General features: G+C 32.2%; 5 protein-coding genes across 5 annotated transcripts; 3 read left to right on the forward strand and 2 right to left on the reverse strand.

Annotated features, from left to right (window-relative positions):
* Nucleotides 1-1,656: 1,656 nt before the first annotated feature.
* PG994_005178 (uncharacterized protein) lies at nt 1,657-2,049 on the reverse strand (the record flags this gene model as incomplete). Its single annotated transcript, XM_066856587.1, has 2 exons — nt 1,657-1,841; nt 1,965-2,049. 2 exons carry the CDS (start codon nt 2,047-2,049, stop codon nt 1,657-1,659), a joined length of 270 nt encoding a protein of 89 aa, XP_066718754.1.
* A 1,380-nt stretch (nt 2,050-3,429) lies between these two features.
* On the reverse strand, nt 3,430-4,385 carry PG994_005179 (uncharacterized protein; the record flags this gene model as incomplete). Its single annotated transcript, XM_066856588.1, has 3 exons — nt 3,430-3,756; nt 3,869-4,062; nt 4,172-4,385. The coding sequence occupies 3 exons, from the start codon at nt 4,383-4,385 to the stop codon at nt 3,430-3,432; spliced, it is 735 nt and encodes a 244-aa protein (XP_066718755.1).
* A 552-nt stretch (nt 4,386-4,937) lies between these two features.
* On the forward strand, nt 4,938-6,277 carry PG994_005180 (uncharacterized protein; the record flags this gene model as incomplete). Its single annotated transcript, XM_066856589.1, has 5 exons — nt 4,938-5,038; nt 5,132-5,424; nt 5,499-5,740; nt 5,828-5,897; nt 5,991-6,277. The coding sequence occupies 5 exons, from the start codon at nt 4,938-4,940 to the stop codon at nt 6,275-6,277; spliced, it is 993 nt and encodes a 330-aa protein (XP_066718756.1).
* A 304-nt stretch (nt 6,278-6,581) lies between these two features.
* On the forward strand, nt 6,582-6,973 carry PG994_005181 (uncharacterized protein; the record flags this gene model as incomplete). Its single annotated transcript, XM_066856590.1, has 2 exons — nt 6,582-6,604; nt 6,742-6,973. 2 exons carry the CDS (start codon nt 6,582-6,584, stop codon nt 6,971-6,973), a joined length of 255 nt encoding a protein of 84 aa, XP_066718757.1.
* Nucleotides 6,974-7,053: 80 nt separating this feature from the next.
* PG994_005182 (uncharacterized protein) lies at nt 7,054-7,263 on the forward strand (the record flags this gene model as incomplete). The annotated part of the gene is made up of 1 exon (XM_066856591.1): nt 7,054-7,263. The coding sequence occupies one exon, from the start codon at nt 7,054-7,056 to the stop codon at nt 7,261-7,263; it is 210 nt and encodes a 69-aa protein (XP_066718758.1).
* Nucleotides 7,264-26,666: the final 19,403 nt, after the last annotated feature.

Raw genomic sequence — 26,666 nt, forward strand, 5'->3', positions numbered from 1 at the left:
GAGAGCAACCTTCGATAGGCCCTTGTGGAGGGCCAGGGCAGCTTCGAAGTTCCTGGTGAGGACGATGCTGGTGTGTGTGTGACGTGACTCGTGTCGTGTCGTGTCTTCGGCATTTTCAGTCTGATCTCGAGGGCTCAGTCGACACACTCCGACACAGTTTCGTCGTCGCCCGCCGCCATGTAACTCGCATAGTACCCGATTGAAAATATGGAGGACCCTCTCGCTTAGAATCTTGGCGGGTTGATATCGACCTTGAACCTCGTACGCCAGAGCCAGATTAGGCCTTTGTTGTCAGCGTCCGCGGGTTCTTATCCCATAACATTTGGGCTAGAGCATCTCGACAGTGGTTAAATGAAGATTCAGCCTTCACATATTTACCCCGGTACTCATACATTAGAACAAGGTCATGCTCCGAATGAAGAGTGTTTAGGTGTGTGTCTCACCAAGGACACTTCTCACCTTTGCAAGCACACTTTGCAGAACCTCCTCAGCAGCCTCCCAGGCGCCATTGCATGCATGTTATATTACATGCTCCATAGGCGCTGTTCCGCCTTCAAGGTGTGCATGTCTTCTCGGGCCACTAGAGAAACCCACCTGTCGAAACCCAGCTTGAAGTGATACGCCAATTCAGAAGCCGACTCTAATCAGGGTCAACATTTTTGATGCCCAGAAGGGCTGCATGGAACTAATGGGCAAGCTTGGCTGCCTCGTCTAGCTTTCCCGAGGCTCTGAGGAAGAATGATAGCTGGTAAGTGCGTGCAATATACTAGATGGCGTTTGGGTCCGTTTATGAGCAGGCGAACTTCAAATGTCTCCAGCCGATCGGGTTCAGGAAGTTTGTTGAGACTGGATGATTACCAGCCAAGAGCCCTCGTCCTCCGTAGTCTTTAGAATATCTGGCGTCGGGGAAGTAAGGCTCAATGTATGCTCCAAACTTGACATCGTACCTTATCATGCAGGAAGAAATCCTCTCCCACTGCCTTTAGCTGTGATTTCTTGTTGCGAAGGTATAGCCTTGATGTATCACTGGCTTCGTCGAGTGCGTCAACCATGATGCATGTAGGGTTTGTTTCTGTCTGAAGTAGTTGAAGGAATACCCTAGCCCGTTCAGTCTCGGTTCCTTGCTGTTGGATACGAGCACTCTCGATGAACTCGCTGTACACATCCCTTTCTTGAGTCCAGTAACACGTGCCAGCATTAGTTTGATATAATATAGATATTTGGGTTATGAAAATACCACCCTGTTTGTATCCTGGTCGTGGAATAGCTGATTATCTATTTTGGAGTACAATGTAGAGGTCATAACCAGCGCTGTGTTTATTTAGAGAATTATTAATGGCCCCGAAAACTTCAAAATCCCACGCATAATATCACTTGCATTCTCTCGTGTTTAACAAAAGCTAAAAGAGTGTGTGGGCATCTATCTGTACGCTGCCAAAAGAGCTACCATATAAACCGAGTGAGATCTTCTTGGCTCTCGGGAAGGGAAGGAGAAAGTACGACCGCAGTCAACCATAACTTGCCCCAATGTGCTCTTCTGCCGTCAACCTGCCACTTTCCCTGCACTGCCACTGTTGCCTGCGTTGCAGTGTTGATCAACTGATGAATCTTCCCGCTACCATGCACAGGTCCCACTCATACAGAGAGAGTTAATACTCAATACTTAGCATATCCCCGCTCGGCGGCGTCCTGATCCTGCTCCAAGCCGGTGCGCTTGGCGTAACCTCTCTCGGCAGCGTCCTGGTCCTGTTCGGAGACAGCACGCTTAGCGTAGCCTCTCTCGGCGGCATCCTGATCCTGTTCCAAAACAGCACGTTTGGCGTAGCCTCTCTCGCAGAAACCTGGTCCTGGTCCAGCCCGGTGCGGACAACAAGAGGCGCAGCCGCATCTGTTGATGGTTGTTCAGCTTGAACTTTCGGTGCAGTACTATCGCGGCAATGGGGGGATTTGCTGGAACTACTAACCGTGGATAGCGCCATTTGCCATCAACGGCATCGCAAGCGCGCTGGCTAGAAAGTGAAGGAGTACGACAACATTGCGGCCGAGCATTTTGGTGGAATGTGAGGTTTTGTCTGGGTGGCTGGGTTTGATGTCTAGTATAAATGGGTTCAAGGTAGTAGTAAGAGATATGGATTGAATCGTGTCTTTGCTAGATGTGCCGAAGAAACGGTGTAGTGACGGAACTATCGCCTCCCTTTTATACATACACACACCAGGCACTCGAAGGAGCCGCCTCTGCCCCTTCTCCCAGAACCTTTGATGTTTCCGAGCATCATGATGATTCGCTTTGGACCTACCTACCCCCTCCTGGGTCCAAGGTTATCTTCCACATCGTGTACCACAGGGAGGCCGGCGGTGTCGCCAACGAAGGATCTACATTCGCGAGCAGCATGGCTGATACCATATCGTATCACGGGACAACGAACGTGCATATGCAGTCCGGAGTCGTGTAGGAGCTGGAGAGGCATCGCGACTACTATGGTCACCCCTACCCCTTTACTACCCCTTTACCCCTCTGGCATGCTGGTGACAGGTGTAACCGAGATACAAAGAGCGTTATCAGAAAGTGAGGTTGACTCGTTTGTCTCACAGATCCCAGACGCGTCGACATGGTCACCCCTCAGTCTGTATACCCTGTTTGCGCGGCCTATCCGGTTGGCAGATATCCGATATCCTCAGGCGAAAAAGGGGCACAGTCAATACTTTGGTCTACTAAGATCCACCCACGCCTCGATGAATCTCGCGCCCACTTACATCCCGTCCAATGGGATCCCCATGCGTATGGCTGCGGCGCAGTAGATACACTTGGAGTCACCAAAAAGGCTTGATGCCATCAAGCAATCATGCAGGAGAAAACCGCTGTCCCTACCCGAATTGGCAGGTATGTAAATGCTGGCATATCTTCAAGGCGCCGATCTAGTCTGTTATGGTCGAGGCTCTCAATCCTTCGCAATCCTTCAGCCCTCTAGCAACAACAAACGTCATGCCACACTGTGTTATACGGCGCAGAATGCGGTTTTCCCCTTATCGAGCGGCATATATTGCGTAGGAGGCTGCAGTAAAGACCGACGCTTATGCGGCAACACGTCTCAGGTGCGCCACCATCCATGCACGTTCAAATCCATTGAGTATCTCGACAGTCATACGCATATCAAAGTGAGCACTTTGGGAACGTTGAAGATGCACTGGTCTTGCATCTCTGTTTCATCTGATTGGATAGACTGGGGTACTCAGGCACTCGGCCAAGACATGCATACTTGAGAAACCGTTAGATTGCCCGGCTCTGCAGCCGCCTATGATGATTCGTTGTCTGGTCTCCCTTCTCCCCCAGTCACGGTCTATCTCGGAGCGTATTGTTACTGACACATGTGAGGTACGTCCCATCGTCCCGAGGGACCAAGCTTTTCATCACACTCTTGGATGGGGGGTCTATCTCAGTCGTCTAGATGAGTAATTATGCCCCTGAACCACTGGCCCGTGGTTCTCCTCCATCCAAGACCGGATCGCCTCTGGGTCCTTGCACTGGTGCGGAACCCCCCAGCCGTCCACCTCGTCCCCGCTGACCCCCTCGCGGTGCCTCGCCCACTCGATGGTCAGATCGGCGGAGCACAGAATGCTCTGGACCAAGTATGCGAAGCAGTGCTGGGGGTGGCGATCTCGCAGCATGTGTTGTACCGCCTCCTCCCTGACGGCATCAGTCCAGCTTGGCTCCGACATGTCGGCGATCAGCTTCCAGAAGTGGGCACGAACTAGGCCCTAATCAAGGTGGCACAGTATTTTACTTGGTCAGTCTTTTCGCTTGCAGAGGAGCGGTGGCAACGGCAAACACATGGCTTGCCGGATGCGGTGGAGGGGGGTGGGCTCTCACAAGACAGTGCAACTGATGGTACATCGCTACCGAATACCGGTCGACGCCAGACTCGGTGGGAATCCCTCTCAGCAGCCTGTATACCTCTGGGCTCGATACGTTGACGAAACCACGGCCTATGGGCACGAGGGCGTCCCAAAATCGCTGGTTTTCCTCGCTGGGGGCTTCCATCAACGCCGGCTTGGCTTGGAAGACTATGTTCGTGGTTGGTACTAATCCGGGCAGATTAGCAATGCTCTTTCATAGAGAAAACTTTCATAGAGAAAACTTGGAATGACATTGTAGTTCAATAGTGGAACTTACTCTCAGGAGCAAATTGGGGAAACGGCTCTTCCAGGTTGCCAGAGGCGTGAGCAGCCCCTGATACACTCGCATAAGTCGCAATGAGATATGTAACAAGGCATCCAGCAGCGAAACTGATCAAAGGTAGCCAAGGAGGCTCTTGGATGGTGTGCTTTGTATAGTCGATGGTGTTGATATCATCCCCAGGAACCTGGAGGTAAGACGACTCGGGCATCTTGGACCGTAGGAATGGCACTTTACTGAGAAATCTCACCTTGAAGCACTTCATTTGGAGAAGGAAGAATTTGCTATGTAAAAGAAGCGACGAGGATATTCATCAGCACTCCTCGTTCGCCGTGGAAGTTCACTAATACCTCGGTCTCTCTCCAAGCGAAGGGGAATGACACAGATAACGTCACTAGCTAGAAGCACTGTTACAACATCCGAGGTTCATTGCCGATTGTAACATTTCTTCCAATCTCGGATGCGTCACTGTACCCTGCTGATAACAGGACTTGATCACTACAAGCACGCGAAGGATCAGTCTCTCTTGATCGACCAACATCATATTAGAGGAAGACGGGGCGGCTTATGACAGCCCATCCGGTTGGTGAAACACCAAGATTCTAGGAGCGCAGCATATAGGCGGTTGCATGGGTAAGTACTCACGATAACGGTGGAGCGCACATCATTAAAGACACACCTGATTCCGCAGGGGCGTGTTGTATAGGATTCACTTCCGACTAATGTATCTCTTATGGACGGACTGCATACCGCCAATATCATCATGAACGTCATTCTGCGATTTCCTGTGCATTACCCCGCCTCCTTCGTGGATGGCGAGTTTCCTTCTATCCCCATCGACTGTATCTGCTGGACCATCTGTCCGTATGTCTCTGCCTTCTTTCTCCCTTCTGAACCCTCTGCTCTATCCCTATGCCTGTTCTCTTCAACGCTATCTCCCAACCCTTCACATTTCAGACTGCACCTGACGCGGATCAATTTTCAACAACAAGCCTACAAGATGGCAAGAAAACACGACATGGACCCAGCATATCGCAGCTCACAGGACGACAGCTGGTCGTCCGACGAGCCGTTGATGCCAGACTCTGAGAAAGCAGAGGAGTTAATTGCAGGAACACGAAAAACCACCCAAAGGAGACTGCTCTGGCCCTGGATCTTCCATGCCCTCCTTTTCATGTCCTACAGCGTCGCGTATCTTGTGGCCTTCGATTACCGAACCGCAGACAAGATGTTTCACTCTGTAGCATACTGTGAGTCGGCTCGCCCGTAATGAGCGGTTAAAGCACACATTTGGCACCACGTCTTTATTGACAGCATGACTTAGCTCCGGCCAACGGCGCCCTCCGATACCGCAAGGTCTCCTACAACGGCGCGCTGCATCAAGCCAGCCCGTACCGTGGGGACCCGCGGCCGGAACTTGACCAGGCGTGGGCAGACCTCATCACCCACAACAACGTCCGTCTCAGCAAGGAGGAGCTTCATATGATGAACAGGACTGCGCTGGAGCTTTACGACAAGTCCGGTTACTACGGGCAGCTGAGTGCGTTTCATCATCTGCACTGCTTAGTGAGTCTCATGAAACAATATAATACCCACTTAACCTAGTGCACAGAGGCGTATATACGGCAATAACGGAAACTAAACATGGAACAGAAATACATCTGTCAAGTTCTTCACCCCGAATACTACGATACCGACACCGCTGATCGGGACGAACACGTTGGTCAGTACTGCCATATAGCTAATATCCAACCCCCCTTTCTCGTCTTATTTTGGTTCTTGCCCCTCATGGGTACGTGAGGGACCACATCCCCAGCTTACGACACGCTAACATCCGCTCCCCGGCAAGACCATTGCATTGACGACATCCGTCAAGCACTCATGTGCCACGCCGACACGTCCATCGTCACCTTTGACTGGAAATCGCCGGACTGGCGCGCCCCGTGGCCCAACTTCAGCATCGACCACACCTGCGCCGACTGGGACGCCCTCGACCGCTGGGCCGCGGCGCGCTCCTTCTCGTTGTTCGACCAACATTCCGTCGTGCATCCGCAACTTGATAAACCCTTTCTGTCTCTCCCCTTCCTAGATCTGTTGAATTAGCCGCGAGATAATGATCCTCCATCCCGTGTCGAAAAGAGAAACACAGCAACTGACTAGCTACTCGTTGTTCTTAGGCCTTGCATTTCCTGTGGTGGACGGTGCCGTTGAGATGATCTCCCACGGTCCCGACATGCATATTGTATGGCCCAGGGAGTAGCGTATCATCACCGCCGCATCCCGGCAATTAGCGTTTGTGTGACTTATAAGCATGACTTGGGAAATTAAAGGTGTTGATGTTATGATAGTAGCAAATGCATTTTCAGTCTCGTCAAGTGTTTCTGTACGCCACTCTTCGCTCTCTGCTATGCAGCACATTGGTCATGCCCGGTAAGAGCATCACCCAATTAGCGTCACAGTCGTAGAATGAACGACTGGAGTTTATCGCCGGCGCCATGGGTGCTCGCAACTTACCTTGTAAAGTAGGACCCCATCTCACTGACCCGCCCGCCTTGCTAGAGTGCTAGGCAGCGAGAGGGAACTATCCACTTCGTCTGGGACCGCCCGGGCATCCTGTTCGTCGACCGCGAGGCCCTCGACGCCGGCCCCGCGCTCCTCTGTGCGCTCGAGAACAACGGCGCCGTGAGCCTCCGTCGCCGCGTCTGGCCGTTCACGTTGACGGACAAATGGGGGGGCCCTACGCGCAGAACGCCAAGGCGCTCCTGGAGGATACCCAATTCATCTCTAGGCTCGGAGTGAAGAAGTAAGTTGTTGTGCATGGGTCCGCCTCGATGATAATACCCGAGCAAAGCGCTGAACGTGGCCGGAACAGGACGAATATGGAGAAGGGGATCCTCGACTTCTTGGACGAGTTTGGACGCTATGTGGGAGGATCGCCTGACATGTGGCTGGACCTTATCGAGAGGTTCGCGCCCGGGTACCTAGATCTCGAGGAAGAAAGCAACGGCATGGCCTACGGGTACGATCACTCTAGGTTTTGGACAAAGGAACAGCTAGAGCAGCTTCCCCTAGAAGGTAATAACGAGTAATAATTAAATTTATACTTAAAAATACGAATAAACTAAAGGTAAGAGTAATGAAATAATATAATAAATTTTCTTTCTTAAGTTTATTAAAAAAAGAAATTATTATTATATTTTAAATAAAGTAAATTAAAATATTTAAATTAAGATGGTCGGTATTTAAAAAGAGAAGTAAATGTTTCTAGCTTTTTAAACGTTTTAAAATAACTTAAAATTAAGTTTTTAACGTATAGTTCTAATATATAAAGTCCCTTATATAACCCTTTATAACCGACGGCTTAGTTTTTTTATAAAACGCGAAATCTCTACGGAATCTTAAAAGTTAACGGATTTAAAAAAAGGGCGATTATAAGATATATAATTAACTTAAATTCGCGATCGTTTCCTCCTCAGTTTAGCGGTATAAAAGATATAGCGAATCGATTATTTCATTAGTGTACCGTAGAACGCGTCGGCGTTAACTAAGTTTCGAACTTTATATAATAATAACTAGACCTCCGAACGCGTTTTAATTAAAAAATCGATTATTAAAAAGTTTTTTATAAAAATCCCGATATATATTACGTATAATTTGTTTTTATACGGAATATAATTTATAACATAAGATTTAAAAAGAGAATATTTATAACTTTAACGAGACCAGCTTTTTTATAAGTTAAATCTCGTCTGAAATAATCGTTATAACCTCTAATTAAAACGAGAAACCTAAGGTATTTTAATAAAAAAACCGGGAATAAGTTATAATTATTTAAGGCGTCGAATTATATAATTACGCTATCCCTTCGTATATTATATTTCTCGGGAAAATATACCTCTTTTTTAATATAAAAATAGCTTATTATTAAAGAATTAAGTAATCGTAATTATTAAAAATAATTAAATTACGAATAAAAAAAGCGAGGACTAAATTCAATATTTTAATAAATATATAAAATCTTATATAAAAACTATTTATTATTTATTAGTTTTTAATAGCTATAAGAATTATTATTTAATAATTTTCGAGCTTTATTATAAAACGAATTCGGTTATTATACTTTATATATTTTCTTATTCGTTATATAAGCTTTAATTTTTTAATATCGGCTGTTTTTATATGTTAAAAAGGTTATATAAAAAAGAAATCAAGGGTTTTATACGGGCGTATTTTATTTATATTTTAAAGGAGGACTTTTTACCAGCGTTTTTAAAAGCGTTCTAAGCGATTTTTACCGTTTTAAATATTTAAAGAGGTTTTTAAAAAGTAGGACTTATACCGTATAACCCGGAATATATTATTTTATAATTAAATATAAAATTATATATATTAACGTTTTTAGCGACCATTTTAACTTATTTATATTTTAAAAATTAAAAACCTTAAATAATTTAATTAAAGCTTAATTTTAAACCGAATATATTAAAAATCGAATGATATAATATTAAAATAACTTTTTAATATTAAATTTAATTAAATTATAAAAGGTATAACATAGGTTATATACTGGCTCGTTTTATTAAAAGGTGAAGTAATCGTATTATAAAAAGCGAATAAAATGTTTAGCCGGCGCCGCCGTAAGAAAAAGAAACGGCTATAAGATAAAAAATTATTTTATATATAAATTAAAATAGATTTATAATTTTAAAAAGATATTAATAAATAGTTATAAAATAAATCGCGTTAAAAAATAATTATATAAGGATGTTTAAAACGCGCTTATAGCGTTATAAAATTTACGGAGAGCCCGGTTATAATATTTACACTTATTAAAATAATATAAAAGTATTTAAAAATAAGGATTTTAATTAATTTTAAAATATTAAATACGTTATAATAAAATTTATTTATATTTACTTATATTAGGTTTTAAGAAATATTTAATTTATTTCTATACTTAATTTATTTCTATACTTAATTTATTTCTATACTTAATTTATTTCTATATTTAATTTATTTATAAAGTATACTATAGTTTATTATTAAGTTAATTATATTATTAAATTAATTACTTTTTTGTATTTTATTACTTTTATATAAAATAATTTAACCTTAACGCTTTAAATTAATTAAGATTACTCTTTATTTAATTCGTTATTTAATTTTATATTCTTTTTATATATTTATATATTATAACTTATTTTATTATAAATATTATAGCGCCTTTTATTAGTCACTCTTTATTTTAATAAACCCTTTATTTTATCTTTATTAATTATTAAACGCTTTTTTTTAAGCTTCTCGTTTTATAACTCTTAAAATTTTTATATAATAAGGGCTTTTTTAAATTAAACGCGCGATTTTTTCATTCTTTAACGTTTAAAAAGTATTAAATAAATTTTTTATAAAGGTTATTTTATATATTATTATATATATACCTTTTATTATTTAATTAATAATATTTATAATTAATATCGAGGAGTGTTTTTTTAATAAAAATAAAATATTTAATGATATATTAAAGATTAAATAAAATTTAAAGGCTATAAGTATTAGTTATTCTTAAGTATAAAAGGTTAAATATAAGCGTTTAAAAACGTATATTTAATTTATTAATTATTTTATTTAAGTAATAAAGTATTAAACTAAATGTATTCTATTTAAATATAATATTTGTTTATAACTATAATAGAATACGCGGTTTTAAAAGTAATAAAGAATTTTAACTTTATAATATAATTTATTCACGCTTTAATAAATAACTCGATTTCTGTTAAAATAAACACGTTTTAATAACGAATAGAATATTATAACGTACCTTATAAATAAGTTAAACACTTCTTAAAACCTAATATAATTAAGTATAAATTAATTCTATTATAATATATTCAATATTTTAAAATTAATCGGAATCTTTATCTTTAAATATTTCTATATTATTTTAATAAGTACGAGTATTATACCCGGGCTCTCCGTAGATTTTATAGCGTTATAAGCGCGTCTTAAACGTTTTCGTATAATTACTCTTTTAACGCGATTCGTTTTATAACTATTTATTAACGTTTTTTATAAAACTATAAGTTTTTTTTAATTTATATACGAAATAATTTTCTATTTTATAGCCGGTTTTTTTTCGTACAGCGGCGCCGGCTAAGTATTTAATTCGCCTCTCTTAATACGGTTACCTTACCTTTTAATAAAGCGAGCCGGTATATAATTTACGTTATATTTTTAATAATTTAATTAAGCTTAATTAAAATTAAATATTAAAGAGTTATTTTAATATCGTGCGATTCGATTTTTAACGTACTCGGTTTAAAATTAAGCTTTAACTAAGTTATTTAAAGTTTTTAATTCTTAAGGTATAAATAGGCCGAAAGAGGTCGCCGGAAGCGTCGGCGTACATAGCTTTATATTTAATTACGAAATAATATATTCCGGGCCGTACGGTATAAGTCCTGCCCCTCGGAAACCTCCCTGGATATTTAAAACGGTGAAAGTCGCCTGGAACGCATCCGAAGAACGCTGGTAAGAAGTCCTCCTTTAAGATATGGGTGAGATGCGCCCGTATAAGACCCTTAATTTCTTTCCCGTACAACCTTTTCAACGTACGAAAACAGCCGATATTAAAAGGTTAGAGCTTATGCGACAAATAGGAAAAGCATATAAAGTATAATAATGGAGTTCTTTTTATAATAAAGCTCGAAAGCTATCGAGTAGTAGCTCTTATAGCCGTTAAGGACTAATAAACGATAAATACTTTTTATATAAGACTTCGTATATTTATCGAAGTATTAAATTTAATCCTCGCTTTTCTCGTTTATAGTTTAGCCGTTTTTAATAATTACGATTACTTAATCCTTTAGTAATAAATTATTTTTATATTAAAAAAAGAGGTACGTATTCCCTGTAAATATAATATATAAAAAGATAGCGTAACCGTATAATCCGACGCCCTAGATAATTATAACCTATTCCTAGTTCCTTTATTAAACTACCCTAGGCTTCCCGTATCGATCGGAGGTTTATAACGACTATTTCGAACGAGATTTAACTTATAAAAAAGCCGGTCTTATTAAAGTTATAAATATTCTCTTTTTAAATCTTATATTTATTAATTATATTCTATATAAGGGTAAATTATATACGATACGCGTCGGAATGTTTATAAAGGACTTTTTAATAATTAATTCTTCGATTAAAACGCGTCCGGAGGTCTAATTATCGTTATACGAAATTCGAAGCTTAATTAACGCCGACGCGTCCCGCGTCCCGTTAACGGAGTAATCGATTCGCTATATCTTTTATACCGCTAAACTAAGGAGGAAACGATCGCGAATTTAAATTAATTATATATCTTATAATCGCCCCTTTTTTAGATCCGTTAATTTCTAAGATTTCGTAGAGATTTCGCGTTTTATAGAGAGATTAAGCCATTAATTACAGAGGGTTATATAAAGGACTTTATATATTAAAGCTACACGCTAGAGACTTAATTTTAAGTTATTTTAAAGCGCTTAAAAAGCTAGAAGTATTTGCTTCTCTTCTTAAGTACCGATAATATTATATTATAATAGAAATTAAATATAAAGGTTATTTAAATAAAATATAGCGAAAGTGTTGTTACGATCGGCGGGTTAGTCCCCCGCGGGGTAGCACTTAAGGCGTAGAATTGGACAGAAATGACCCGAAGAGTCATTTCCGAAGCTTTTGCTTTGTGGCGCAGTGGTTAGTCCACACACACTGTAACAAGTGTTTAATTTATAAGGTACCTTATTTAAAAACTAAAATAAATAAAAAAAGTAAAGAGGTATATATATATAATAAATATTATCCAGGTTTAAAAAAACCTAGTTAAATATACTTAGGTTTATATTAATAATACGAGAGAGTATTTAAACGTGCGATAAAAGAGACGCCTTATTAATATAATAGGTAATAGTATTTTAAATCGTAAAGTAATAATAAAGGTGGTTAAGTAAAGGTATTTATATAATAGAGTCATTAAGGCTACTTACTTTACTAATGGGTTAAATTAATATTTAAACTAATTACTAAAATAGAGAGTGTTTATATAAAATATATAGGGAATGTCCGTCGTTATATATCCCGTTTCTCCTTTACTAATTCCATAGATCTAGCGGATCTGCCCAGATCCCTTAGATCCTTCTTTGTCCTAGATCTACGGATCTCTCCCAGATCTCTAGATCCATCACGTGACCTGAGTTGGTCATCCATTTCTGGCTGTTTAGTTCTAGCCATCTAGACCTGGCTATCTAGTTCGTACTAGTCGCCTGGTACTGTTGTAGTTGTTCTGTCCTATGTTCTTTCCCTAATGACCGTCATCGTGTTCCTAGCGAGTGGGTCCGTCATCGTTGGTAGGTCGTAAGCGTTAACTGAGTGGAGCTGGTTTATGCTGGGTCTCGTACATGTTCCGGGGCATTATAAAGCCGTGCTAGAAGTGGGTTTAGGTCGCATGGTTAAGCTAGGTTATTATAGTATGTTAAGCGTAATAATGTCGTATTATAATATTCCTCGAATTTAATCGAAATATAGCTTTTTTAACCGTTTAAAATTAAAAACTAATAAAGTCTTTTTATTTACGCTTTAATATATTTATTAAAGTATTAAATTTAATTTAAACTCGTTTTATTATTAGTTTAATTATTAAAAGATAATTTAATTACTTAATCGCTTAATATAAGTTTAGCTTAAAAATGCCTTTATTATTAAAGAATTATAAAAAATATAGAATAAAAAAGTAAAAGGGAAGCCTGTAATAATTTATAAAGGTAAAAATAAAAGTTTATTAAAATAAAAGGCGACTAATAAAAGGCGCTATAATATTTACGGCGAGATAAGTTATAATACGTAAATATATTAAAAAGATATAAAATTAAATAACGAGTTATATAAAGAGAAATTTTAATTAATTTAAAGTATTAAAATTAAGTTAAATTATATAAAAAAAATTTAAAAATTTAATCGACTTAATATTATGTTTTATATAATAATAAACTATATTATATAAAATTAATAATATTAAATTAGTTATTTTAATAATAAATTAAAATTACTTATAAATAAAATAAGGTTAATTTAAACTAAGTTTTATATAAATAACTTTTAATATCTTTTATTATTAAAGTATGTTATTATATATAGATTTTAATATATTAATAAAAGTTTTATTAATAAATTAATTATAATTAATATTAACGTGATTTATTATTATTTCGCCCGTATTATTATTTCGTTTACTTTTATTACTTTTTAATGCTTTTAAATTTTAACGCGTAATAACTTTATAATTATAATGTTTAATACTTTTTAAAAAGATCGTATTAATTAAATTCCTAGTAATAGAAGAAGCGCGGTTAAAATATATGACGTTTTAAGATTTATTTTATATAATCGATTACGCGATACCGTACTTTAATATAAATACCGATATTTATAATTTAAATTAAACGAAATTAAAAAAGAGGTGCTTTATAATTATATAATCGATTTAAATATTAAAGGAATACGTTTAAATATAATTAACGTGGTTTATTACTAAGTTAATTATATTATTAAGTCGGCCACTTTTTTATATTTTACCACTATTATATAAATTAATTTAACCTTAATATTTTAAATTAATTAAAATTACTCTCTATTTAATTCGTTATTTAATTTAATATCCTTTTTATATATTCGCGTATTTTAACTTATTTCGCCGTAAATACTATAGCGCCTTCTACTAGTCGCCCTCCGTTTCGACGAACCTCTCCTTCCGTATTTATTAGTCGCTAAACGCTTCTTTTTTACCTTCCCATCTTATAGCTTTTAAGATTCTTATATAATAAGGGCTCTTCTAAGCTAAACGCGCGATTTTTTAACTTTTTAACGTTTAAAAAGTATTATATTCACTTTTTATAAAATATATATTTAATCCTTTATAAGGGTTATTTTATATATTATTATATATATATTTTCCGTTATTTAATTTATAATATTTAAAATTAATATTAAGGAGTTTTTTTTAATAAATAAAAACTTTATTTTTAATAAAAATAAAGTGTTTAATTATTTATTAAAGGTTAAATAACGTTTAAAAATTAAAAGTATTAGCCGTCTTTAAACGCGACGAGTTAAGTATAAATATTTAAAAACGTATATTTAATTTATTAATTATTTCGTTTAAGTAGTAAACTATTAAGCTAAATATATTAAATCTAGATTAAATATTATTTTCTATAAAGATAATAAAATACGCGGCCTTAAAAATAATAAAGAGTTTTAATTTTATAATATACTTTATTAACGCTTTAATAAATAGCACGATTATATTTAAAGGTTAAAATAAATAAATAAAAGTAAAGAAGTATATTAAATGTAGTAATACCGTTATTTTTATAATATTCTTTAAATTCGGCCGAAATATAGCTTTCGTAACCGTTTAAAATTTAAAAGTAATAAAAGCCTTTTATGTGCGTTTTAATATACTTATTAAAATACCGAATCTAGTTTAAGCTCGTTTCGTTATTAGTTTAGTCGTTAGAAGTCGGTTTAATTATTTAATCGCTTAATAGGTTATATTCGCAAGACTAGTTTACGAAGTAATCTTAGTTTTAATCGATTAAGAACGGCGGAATATATTAGCTTTACGAATTAATTTATTTAATAACCGTTAATTATTTCTAATTATTAAACTAGACTCATTTCGCTTTTTTATAACGATCGGCGCGTATTATAACGAGTATTAACCCGAATTCACTTATTATAAAGCTAGTTTTATTAAAATTCTATATATCTTCGTGTAACGAACGCTATCTAGGTTCTAAAAGAAACCTAGTAAGACGTACTGGGGTTTATATTAATAATACGAGAGAGTATCCGAACATGTAATAGAAGTCGCTTTTATCGCTATAATAGGTAATAGTTTATAAGAATAAAAGTAATTAAAATACGCGAGTTTAAAGGTGTTTATAATAGTTTCGTTAAAGTTATTTATTTTATTAATAAGTTAAGATTAATATTTAAATTAATTATTAAAATAAAAAGTATTTATATAAAATATATAAAGAATATCTGTCGTTATATATCTAATCTCTTCCTTTATTAATCCGTTAAAGCGTTTATTAGCTTACGATAATCCCGTTATTAGCTTATAATAATCTATCCCTTAAATCACGGTAATCTATTTTAGCGGCTTACTTAGGGGCGCCGTGATCTCGTTGCTCCTAGCTTACTCGTTAAAGTAGTGATCTAGTCGCTCCTCGTCCCGTAGCTCCTTCTTAGTTATTTTTCCGGGTCGGGTCTATTTTTTCGCTATTTAAAATATCTTCGTAATTATATTCGCGCGTTTTTATAATATAGGAAAGTTTATATTAATATAGTTAATAGTATGGTTAATAATTATAATATTATAGCTTAATCGGGGTATAATAATTCCGTTCTGACGAGTAAATTTTTGGCCGCATAATTAGGTTGGGTTATAATACTATCCTCCTTTTTCTAACCGCTTTATTTTTAAAATATTAATTTTATAAGTATCCTAATTACTTATATTATTAAGTTATAGTAGGTTTTTTTTTATTTTTTTATTATAATATTTATTTATTATAACTAGTTATATTGAAAAATCTCGGTCTAAAAAAACTATCGCGCGTTTAGCTTTTACCGCTAATATGGAATCTACGGGTAACTTAATTAGTATACCTTGTACTCGTTATTTTCGCTAGAACCTAGCTTGTTATATAAGCGAGAAGTTGTTTCGTTATTCGAAGTATATTTAGGTTAGCCGTTTTTATAATAATACCTTTATTACGTCGGCTTTAACGAAGCTAGCTATTTAATAAAAAAAGCTAGAGGCGGAAAAGTTAGATATAAAGGAGACCTTATTCCTTTTATAAACGTAATTATCTACCGCTTTAGGTTGTTTAACCCGTTTTTATTATATAAAGAAGGTCGTAATAAAAAAACGTTCGAAGGCGTTTCGTTAAAAAATATAAAAGCTAAATAAAAAAATAGTATTTCTTTTTTAATTATTAATTAAAAAACTTCGTTTTTAATAACCTATATTTTTTAAGTATTTCTAAAAATATTAATTAGTCGTTTTTTTAATTTAATAGGTTTCCTTAAGCCTAAGCTGTTAGTCCTCGCGGGAAAACTCTTTTTTAAACTTTTGGAGTTTCTCCGCAGCGTTCGCTAAATGTTTCTTAAACTTTTAGGTATTATTTTCTAACGGGTAGCCTTTTTATTAAATGAAGTATTAAAAGCTCTATTTTTTTTTATTAATAATTCCGTCGACTTCGTATTCGTATTAATTTATTTCGACTTTTAATTATATATCGATTAGGGTTTCTTCGGCCGCTGGTTCGAGTAATAAAATATAAAATATAGGGTATACTCGTATTATTTTAAGTAATAATAATCGGTAATTAGTTTTTAAAATAACTTTTACGATTTTAAATGGTCCTATTCTTTTAAAATCTAATTTATCGCTTAGTCGTTTTATTTTAATATTTTGTTATAAGAGGTAAACTTTTTTTCTTTTTTTAAAGGTTGGTCCTTTTAACCTTATTTAGTCGGCGTATCCCTTTATTTGTTATTAAAGGAAGGTAAGGTTTTATTATAGCGTAATTTAGAGTTTTTTTAGTTTCTCGACTTAAATGGTCGCGATTAATACTAGCTCCCCTTCTTTTAGTTTTTTAGTAATTTTTAAATTATATTTATAATTTATTCGAAATAGTAATATACGTATAATTTCGTTATCCGCGTTATTATAAACGAATTAAGTTATTAATAATAATTATATTTAATTATTTTATTTGTAATTAATATAATAATATAAATACTATTTTAAAGTTTAGTTTATCCGCTCGATTTATTTATCCGTTTAAAAGTGGTAAGCCGTAAATAGTTTATATTTAACTCTAAATTATGCTATACGTAATTTTTAGAATTTAGCGGTAAATAGTTTATCTTTATCGGAGATAATTATTTCGAATAATCCGTACTGGTTAACGATTATTCGGAAGAACGTATACGCTAGGTCGTTAGTATCGCTAGATTCTTTATATAGTAGGAAGTAGGTGTACTTCGTAAGTTTATCCGTGATAATTAGGATGCTATCGTAATCGACCTTGGTTAGGGGTTTTTTTGATAGGGGTAGCTTGATAATGAAGTTAAGTGCGATGGTTTTCTATACTTTATCTAGCGGTAAGATCGGCTGTAATTCTCCGTATAGTCGGTATCGGGCGGCTTTGGCTTTGTTGTAGAGGTTGTATTTGCCGATCACTTTAGTTACGATTATTTTGAAGTTTTTATAATCGAATTACTTAGTAATCCTTTTCCAGGTTTTAAATATCCTTTAATGTCCGTGTACAAGGTGCTTATAGAATTCTTTAATAAAGTCCTCGCGATATTACTCGGGGATATGAATCTTGTTTCGGTAGAAAGCGAGACCGTCGCGGTTTTCGAGGTGATCCCTAAGATAGTTTACGGGGTTGGGGGTTTGGTTAAATTACCGAAACTTAATAACTTATTCGTTATTATGCTAGATATGGTTCGTAACATTTAGTTGTTTTAAGGGTACGAGGTTGCCGTTTTGGTTGTAGGCGAGAATTGTTCGCGTTTCGGGCGGAACCTCTTCTTAGTGGTCCGGTCGTCGGTTTAGCGTATCGACGCGACTATTCTCGCTACCATTCTAATAAATAATGGTAAGGTTAAATCTTAAAAGGAATTCAGACCATCGTACTTATTATTTATTCAGCTCTTTAATAATAATAAACGTTATAAGGTTTTTATAATTAGTATAGACTTTAATTAGCTTTATTATTTTATTAAAATAATATCTTTATTTTTTATAAGTTTTAATAATAATTATTAGTTTTTTATTATAGATTTAATAGTTAAGCTCTAGTTTATTAAGTTTTTTTAAAAAGAATACAATAAGGTGCGACTTTTTATTATCGTTTCGTTAGTTTAATTATCTTCCGATCGCATAGTTTAATACATCGGTTTCGACTTTAAAGGGTTTAAACGGATTTATTACGCGAAATACTAGTTCGTTAAAGATTCGTTCTTTAATATTATAGAAGGCCTTATCTTCCTTTTCTATCTATTAGAATAGTTCGTTTTTTTTTATTAAGTTCGTTAGGGGTATCGCTATCCTGCTAAATCCAGGGATAAAAATCCGGTAATAATTAACTAATCCTAAGAAGGATCTAACTTCTATAACGCTTATAAGCGTAGGCTACTCCTTAACTATTAAAATTTTTAAAGGTTCTATTCAAATTTCGCCTAGGGATATTACGTATCTTACAAAAGTAACGGATCGTTAATAGAATTCGCTTTTTTTTTAAATTAACCAGTAGGTTAACGTCTTATAACTTCTAAAGTATTAATTTTATATATTTTCGGTATTATTCGTTATTCTTGAAATAAATAAGGGTATCGTTAAGGTATATTATAACGAATTTATCGAAGTATTTTTATAAAATATAATTAATTATAAACTAAAAATTAATTAATATGTTAATTAAGTTAAACGGCATAGCTTAATATTCGAAATAGCCGTACTTAGTTCGGAACGCGGTTTTTTATTTTTCTCTTTTTTTAATTTAAATTAAGTTATATATATTAAGGAGGTCGAGTATTATAAAGATTTTAACGTGTAATAGTTTATTCCGTAAATCGCTGATTAAAAGTAAAAGGTACCGGTTTTTAATAATAATTTCGTTAAGCTTTTAATAATTGATATATATACGCTATTTAGGTTTCCCGTCCTTACTCTTTTTTAGGACGAAAAGGATAGGGAAGCCTACTAGTGATATAAATAATTAAATAATTCTTTTCTCGAGATTTTCCGTGATATATTTCTTTAAGGCTTATTTATATTCCTAATTAAGTTTATATATAAGTATAAATAAGGGTTCCTTTTTATTTTTAAAAAGTATTTTATAATCTTATTATATATAAAGCGGTAAGCCTATTTTTAGTTTCTTATTAAAAAGTGCTTCGAATTATCGGTACTCTTTTAATATAGTCGTTATAACGTTCGGCTTAGGCTTTTTAGTAATAATATATACCTTAAAGATTTTAAGTTTATTAGGGGGGCGTTTTTTAAACCGCTATTTATTAATTAAACCTTTTCTTAATATATCTTATTAAAGTTGGCCTATTTTTTAGTTAATTTTAAGATTGTTTACCCGTAACTAGGGTATCTTTAAAATTATATCGTATCCTGCGACGTCCGTAATATTACATATGATTCGTTTATAGCGTCTTCCGATATTAATTAGAAGGTTCGCGACTTCTTTTTATACTTCTTTATCGTTATAGGTTATAAATCCTTTATCGACGGTTTTAAATCGGTATAAAGCGTTTTTTTCTTATTATTCGAATTTAAGGTAATTAATAATTCGTAGTAAAATATAGTTTCTTTACGCTCTGCTATCGAGTAGCGCTTTAATATAAACTCTTTTTACGCCTAATATTAATATAATATATTTATAAATAGCTCGATTATCCGTTATTTAGTATAAGGACCTATTTTGGTCCGCTTATTATCGTTTTTTTTTATAATAGGCGGTATTTATTTCTTAAACGCTGCGTTTATAGGTTATTAATAATATCTTACGATCGATCTTTATATCGTCGCCGTTATTCCTTTCGTTCTTTATAAAGTACCTTTTAGTATATTAATAGAGGTATTTTTATACTCCTCCTTACGTAAAGTGCTATTTTTAATATTTAAGATTCGGGTTTTTCTAATAATTCGAAAGTTTATTAAGTTCGCGGTAATTTATAAGCGTTTTATAAGTTTTTTAATATAATAAAGGGGTTCTTTTATTAAGTATATACCTATACGTTTTAAAAGTATTAGGTACTTTTTTTAAACGTTTATAAGCTCGCGATTTTTTTTAGGTATATTTAAGGTATTAGTTTTCGAAGTACTCCTTTTAATTTCGTCTTTTTAGGTAATATTGTTATAGCTACCGTGGGTCTTTTTATATTAGTAAGTACGCGCGTCGTTCGTTCGGGATCGACGTTCGAATTTTTTCGATAATATAATCCGGGTGTGGTTACGTAATAGGTCGCTTACCAATCCTTCGGGGAAACTATTCGTATTCGAGTTTCTCCGCGAAGTATTCCGTGTAAACGTTGTATATATACGAAATTTATAAAAGCGTGAAGTATTTTTCGTATATAGGGGAGATTCGTAAGTTATTTTTTATTACGTAATTACCGTAAATTCTTTAATTAAAACCGGCCGTAATAAATACTTAGCGTAGGTATTTCGAGTCGGGGTAAGGAATATTAAGGATAATTAATTACCCGTCGGTCTTAAGGTTTTTAAATTTAGCGATCTCGTTTACTAGCTCGTTTATTAGTATATTTATTAGACGTTCGTGGTTTATTAATTACTTTAATTAGCTTATAGTGTTATTTATCGAATTACTATTTTTGTTATAAAAGAGGGGTTATTCCTTTCGTATTATTGTAACGCTTCGGTTATAATCCTCCTTACCCTCCAGGGCTTTAGGGAATTATCCGGTACTTTCCTTATTTACTAAATAAAAGGTACACCTATTATCGTAGCAGGCTATTTAAAATAAGCTGCCGTATTTAATAGTAACGCTATTATTTTTAATAGCTACGTTAGGGGTGGCCTTTACTTTAATAGCGTTAACATGTCGTCCCTTTAGGACTCGTTAGAAGTCCTTTTTTAATGCTCGATATTTTCGAGCGTAATATCCTAGTTTCTAATAGTTATAATAGGTGCTACGTAGCTTCTTATCCTACTTATTATGTTTAATAGCGTCGAGGTTTATAGGTCCACTATAATAGCTATACGCCGTAATATTTTTAGGCGGTATATAGTTATATTAACGTGATTGCCCCGTATTAGCTTAAGTTCGATTAGTTTACCGCTAAGGTCCGCCTTATTTTTTACGGCGTCGCTTATATATACGGGTATCGATTTTAATAATAAATTCTATATATAAAAAGAAGTTATTAGGGGCGTTAAGCCGGCTAAGTTTATTCTTAACGTTATCCTTTAATCCTTAATAGTATATTATAATTTTCGTAACTTCGGTATAGTTTAATCGGGTTATAATACGCCGGAACTCGGTTATATAAGAGGCGGCTAATCCTTTTTATTTAAAGGTCTCAAGTTCCTTTTCCGCCTATCGCTTTTCGTCGGGGTCCTAAAAAAGTGACTTAAAGGCCTGTTTGAAGCCGTCGTAGCTTTCGAAAATATGTTATGCCTCCGTGCGGCATAGCTTAACTTGCCAGTCGTTTTCTACGAGTTCGTCTAAGTAAGGTTCGAACTAAGCGAGTGCCTTACCTTTGAAAAACGAGGCGGCGTGGATAACTCGCTGGGTAGCGTTTTAGAACGTTTTTTATAAAACTGTTAATAAGCTTTAATTTAAATAAAGAAACCTCGGAAGTTTTTACTTATCCCGTTAAAAAGGGTTAGCGTATTAATTCTTATACCCTTTTTTAATATAATAAAGGTTTAAATAATATTAATAACTATACGAAAAAAACGCACCTTTTCGCGTAACTTATTAATATTATAAAGTATTTATTTTAAGGTACCCTTAGTTAAGAGCTCGTTACGCTCTTTTTTAAGTTTAACGTAATAATATTAATAATTAACGCTTTTTTATTCGAGTTTTTTAATTTATTTAGCTAGCGCTTATTATATAGGTTCGTTATTATTATCGTTACTATTAATATCTATAACAGGGTTTCGTTAAAAGGTGCTAAAAGTGGCGATAAAAGTCTTTCCTTATCGGACGGTATTACTAAGGCTAAGTATAGACATAGTTCTTATAGTACTATTACTTAAAGGTTTAAGTAATAACTCGTAAAAATAAAAGTAATTAAAATATAACGAACGTTATCTAAGTTTTAAAAGAAACCTAATAAGATATACTAAGGTTTATATTAATAATATAAGAAAGTATCCGAACGTATAATAAAAGTCGCTTTTATTACTATAATAAGTAATAACTTATAAAAACGAAAGTAATTAAAGTACGCGGGCTTAAAAGTATTTATAATAGTTTCGTTAAAACTATTTATTTTACTAATAAATTAAGATTAATATTTAAATTAATTATTAAAATAAAAAATATTTATATAAAATATATAAAGAACGTCCGTCGTTATATATCTAATCTCCTCCCTTACTAATCCATTAAAGCGTCCGCTAGCTTACGGTAATCCCGTTATTAGCTCATAGTGATCCATCCTTTGGATCACGGTAATCCATTCTAGCGGCTTATTTAAGGGCGCCGTAATCCCGTTACTCCTAGCTTACTCGCTAAAGCGGTAGTCTAGTCGCTTTTTCGTCCCGTAGCTCCTTCTTAACTGCTTTCCCGGGTCGGGTCTATCCTTTCGTTATTTAAAATATCCTCGTAATTATATTTGCGCGTTTTTATAATATAAGAAAGTTTATATTAATATAGCTAGTAGTGCGGTCGGTAGTTATAACGTCGTAGCCTGGTTGGGGTATAATAGTTCCGTTCCGGCGGGTAGGGTCTTAGCCGCATGGTTAGGTCGGGTTGTAACACTTCGTTTAAAACACTATATTTAATCTTAATATTCGCGGTTTGGGTCTTAAAGTCCGGGTTACGATTAATAAAACGTTTAACCCAGTACTTAGGGACGCGGTCGCCGCCGCGTAATTTTAAAAAGAGATTAATTATATCTCTTATAATACTAATATTAAGAGGTATTTAAATTAATTATATAATTACGAAACACGTCTTTTTTATTTAGATTTAATTTATATTACAAATATCGGATTTCATTTCGAGGTTTATTACCGCGGAGTCGGTCGCTTAAAATAGCTCGGAAGACGTCGTACACTTTCGTAGCAGCTCTTTAACTAATTCGATTCGGACCTTCTCGCGTCGCTTAAATTATTAAAACAATACGATCTTTTTTCGATTAAATCTATATTATGGTTATAAAGATATTACGTATTAAAATTTAATTATATAAACTAAAAACAAGAGTAGCCGACTTAATAATAAACCACGTTAATTATAATAGCGTTTTATAATTATAAATAAACTTATAAAATATAATTACTTTTTATTATATAAAAAGTCTAGCGATATTAAAAACTTAGCTTATATATTCTTTTATATTATTATTAATTAATACGAGGAATAAAAATATTTATTTTTTATTAAGATAAACTATTAATAACCCTTTAAAGGGTCAGCTAATATTAATTACGGCTATATAAATCGAGAAATCAAAAAAATTATAAATAACTTTATAATAAAACCTTACTTTTCTTAAAGAATTAAATAAAAAATATAGCGATTAAATAAAATAAAAAAAAACTAATTTTTAAAAATAAAAGTTTAGCTTTTATAATAAAATATTAAAATTTAATAGTTAAATAATAAATTAAACTTAAAAAAGATTAAATTATTTAAAATTATAAAAGTTATTTTAAAAACTAATTACCGATTATTCTTATTTAAAATAATACGAATTTACTTTATATTTTATTATTTAAATAAATTTTTAAAAATACGAAAATTAATATATAATTATAAATTAAAATAAATTAATATAAGTATAACATTAATAAAGTTATTAATAAAATAAAATAAGTATAAAATAAGTATAAAATTAAGAAAATAAGTATAAAATTAAAAAATAATTATTAATAAAATAAAATAAAGCTTTTAATACCTCTTTTAATAAAAGAGCTATTTATTAAAAAATATTATTAAGAAACTCCGGACGATTAGAATAAAATAAGCTTAAACTTAACTAATAAAAACGGCTTTAACGAGACGTTGAGGTAGACCTCGTTTTAATTAAAAGAGAAGTCCGACGAAAAAATGAAAGGAGCCTTCGAGACCGGCTTAGCCGCCGCCTCTCGACGAGCCTCCTCCGCCTCCTCGCGTTCGACGCGCTCTAGTTCTTCTATTAAAGAAATCCCACGTCGGATCGCGCGTATTATTTTATTAAATTATAGTTTCTTCTACTTTCGAAATAAACGATCCTTTATAACAGCCCGCTTTAGCTCCTCTTTCGCCGCGTTTAAATCCCTTTTTAATCTCGAATAATTATTACTTATAACTTTTAATTAAATAGTTAAAAAGTTTTATACTTTATATATTATACCTTAATTAATTATATTTAATATATATATTATAAACTTATTATAAAATAAAATTTAATTAAAGTTAAAAGTGATTAAAGTAAACTATTTAATAATAAACCACGTTAATATTTTTTTAAAAGTTAATATTTTATAGATTCTTATTTAAAATATTCTAAATTATAAAATATAATTATTTAATATAAAATTAAAAGATATTAATTATTATATAAGTATTTAAATATTAAAGGTTAAAATTAATAAGTTTATAAAGCTTTTAACTTTTTTAATTATTATTAATTATAAATTATTAAACTATTTATTAAATAAGATTAGTTAATATTCTTTTATAATTATTTATAAATTAATAAAGAAAATATATTAATTAATAATTTATTATAAAAAGCTAATAATTTAAAAATAAATAAAACGCTTTATATTTTTTTAAGCTTATTATTTTTATTATTATATTATTAAATTAATTAAATAATAAAGACTTTTAATTTTACTTTATTAAAAATCTTATTAGTTATTTAAGACCTTAAATAATAGTTATCTTTTTATATAAAAACTTTATTTATTTTAATTTAAAGATATATAAATAAAAAACTTAAAAACTTAATAAAATATTTATAATACTTTAAACACGTTTTATAATAATTAATAAAACTATTTTATAAATTTATATAACTTATTTTAAAATATTTATTACTTATTAAAATATAATAAAGTTAAGTAATTAATAAAAATAAAATATTAATAAGTAAAAATTAATAAAGTTAAGTAATTAATAAAAATAAAATATTAATAAATAAAAATTAATAAAGTATTTTACTTTTATTATATTTTAATACTTTTATATAAAATAATTTCATTATAACCTTTAAATTAATTAAAATTACTCGATATTTAATTCGCTACTTAATTTTATATCCTTTTCGTATAATTTTATATCATAACTCATTTCACCGTAAATATCGTACTATCTTTTATAAATCGCCCTTTATTTTTACCTTTATTAATTATTAAACTCTTTTTTTACTTTCTTTTATATTTTTTAATAATAGTGCTCTTTTAAATTAAACTCTCGACTATTTCACATTTCGGCGCTTTAAAAAAAGCTAAATGAAGCTTTTTAAAAATATATTTTCGACTATATATAAAAGCTGTGTTATTTATACTTTTTATTATTTAATTTATAATATTTAAAATTTATATCAAAAAACCGTTTTTTATAAATAAAAACTTTACTTTTATTTAATTAAGTATATAATTATTTATTAAATAATAAATAATATTTAAAGGTTATAAGTATTAATTATATTTAAACGTAATAAACTAAGTATAAACGTTTAAAAATATATATTTAACTTACTAATCACTTTATTTAAATAATAAAATATTAGATTAAATATATTAAATTTAAACCTAATATTAATGTTTATAAAAATAATAAAGTATATAGCTTAAAAAATAATAAAAAATCTTTATATTATAATATAATTTATTATTAATTTAATAAATAACTTAATTTATTTTAAATATACGTATTTTAATAGTAAATAAAGTTCTATATTTAGTAATTAAAATAAAATAAATAAATAAAGAGGTATATAAAATATATTATTATCATTATTTTTATAACATATTTTTAATTACGTTAAAATATAGCTTTTATAACTGTTAAAGATTAAAAAGCGATAATAATTTTTCGTTTATAATTTTATATATTTATTAAAGTATTTAATTTAATTTAAGCTTATATCATTATTAACTAAGCTATTAAAAGTCGGTTTAATTACTTAGTTGCTTAATAAATTATATTTTTAAGCTTAGTTTATTAAGAATTATTAATTTTAAACGATTATAAACGTCGAGAGATATTAATATTTAAAATTAATATATTTAATAACTATTAATTATTCTTAATTATTAAGTTAAACTAATTTCGTTTTTTATATTAATAGGCGAGTATTAGAACGAGTATTAACTTCGTCGTATTTATTATAAAGCTAGGTTTATTAAAATTATATATATTTTTATTAAGAATATAGTATTTCGCCTTAATATTTATAATTAGGTTAAATCTTTATAAAAAGCCTTTTAATAATTATATTAATAGTTTATTTTAATTTAAAATCCGGATTATTAATAAATCGCTTAATTTAATATTTATTAACGCGTTTATCGCCCCTCGATTTAAAAAAGAGTTTAATTATATTTTTTATACTAGTAATATTATATAGTATTTTATAAATATTTAAATTATATATTTATAAAGCAGCTCTTTTTTATTTAAGTTTAATTTATATTATAAATATTAAATTTAGCGTCGTAAAACTCCGCCGTAAATTACGT

Source organism: Apiospora phragmitis (genome assembly GCF_038363925.1).
Source record: "Apiospora phragmitis strain CBS 135458 chromosome Unknown utg000005l:1.0-4161743.0:1.0-4166827.0, whole genome shotgun sequence".
NCBI classification, from domain to species: Eukaryota; Fungi; Ascomycota; class Sordariomycetes; order Amphisphaeriales; family Apiosporaceae; genus Apiospora; species Apiospora phragmitis.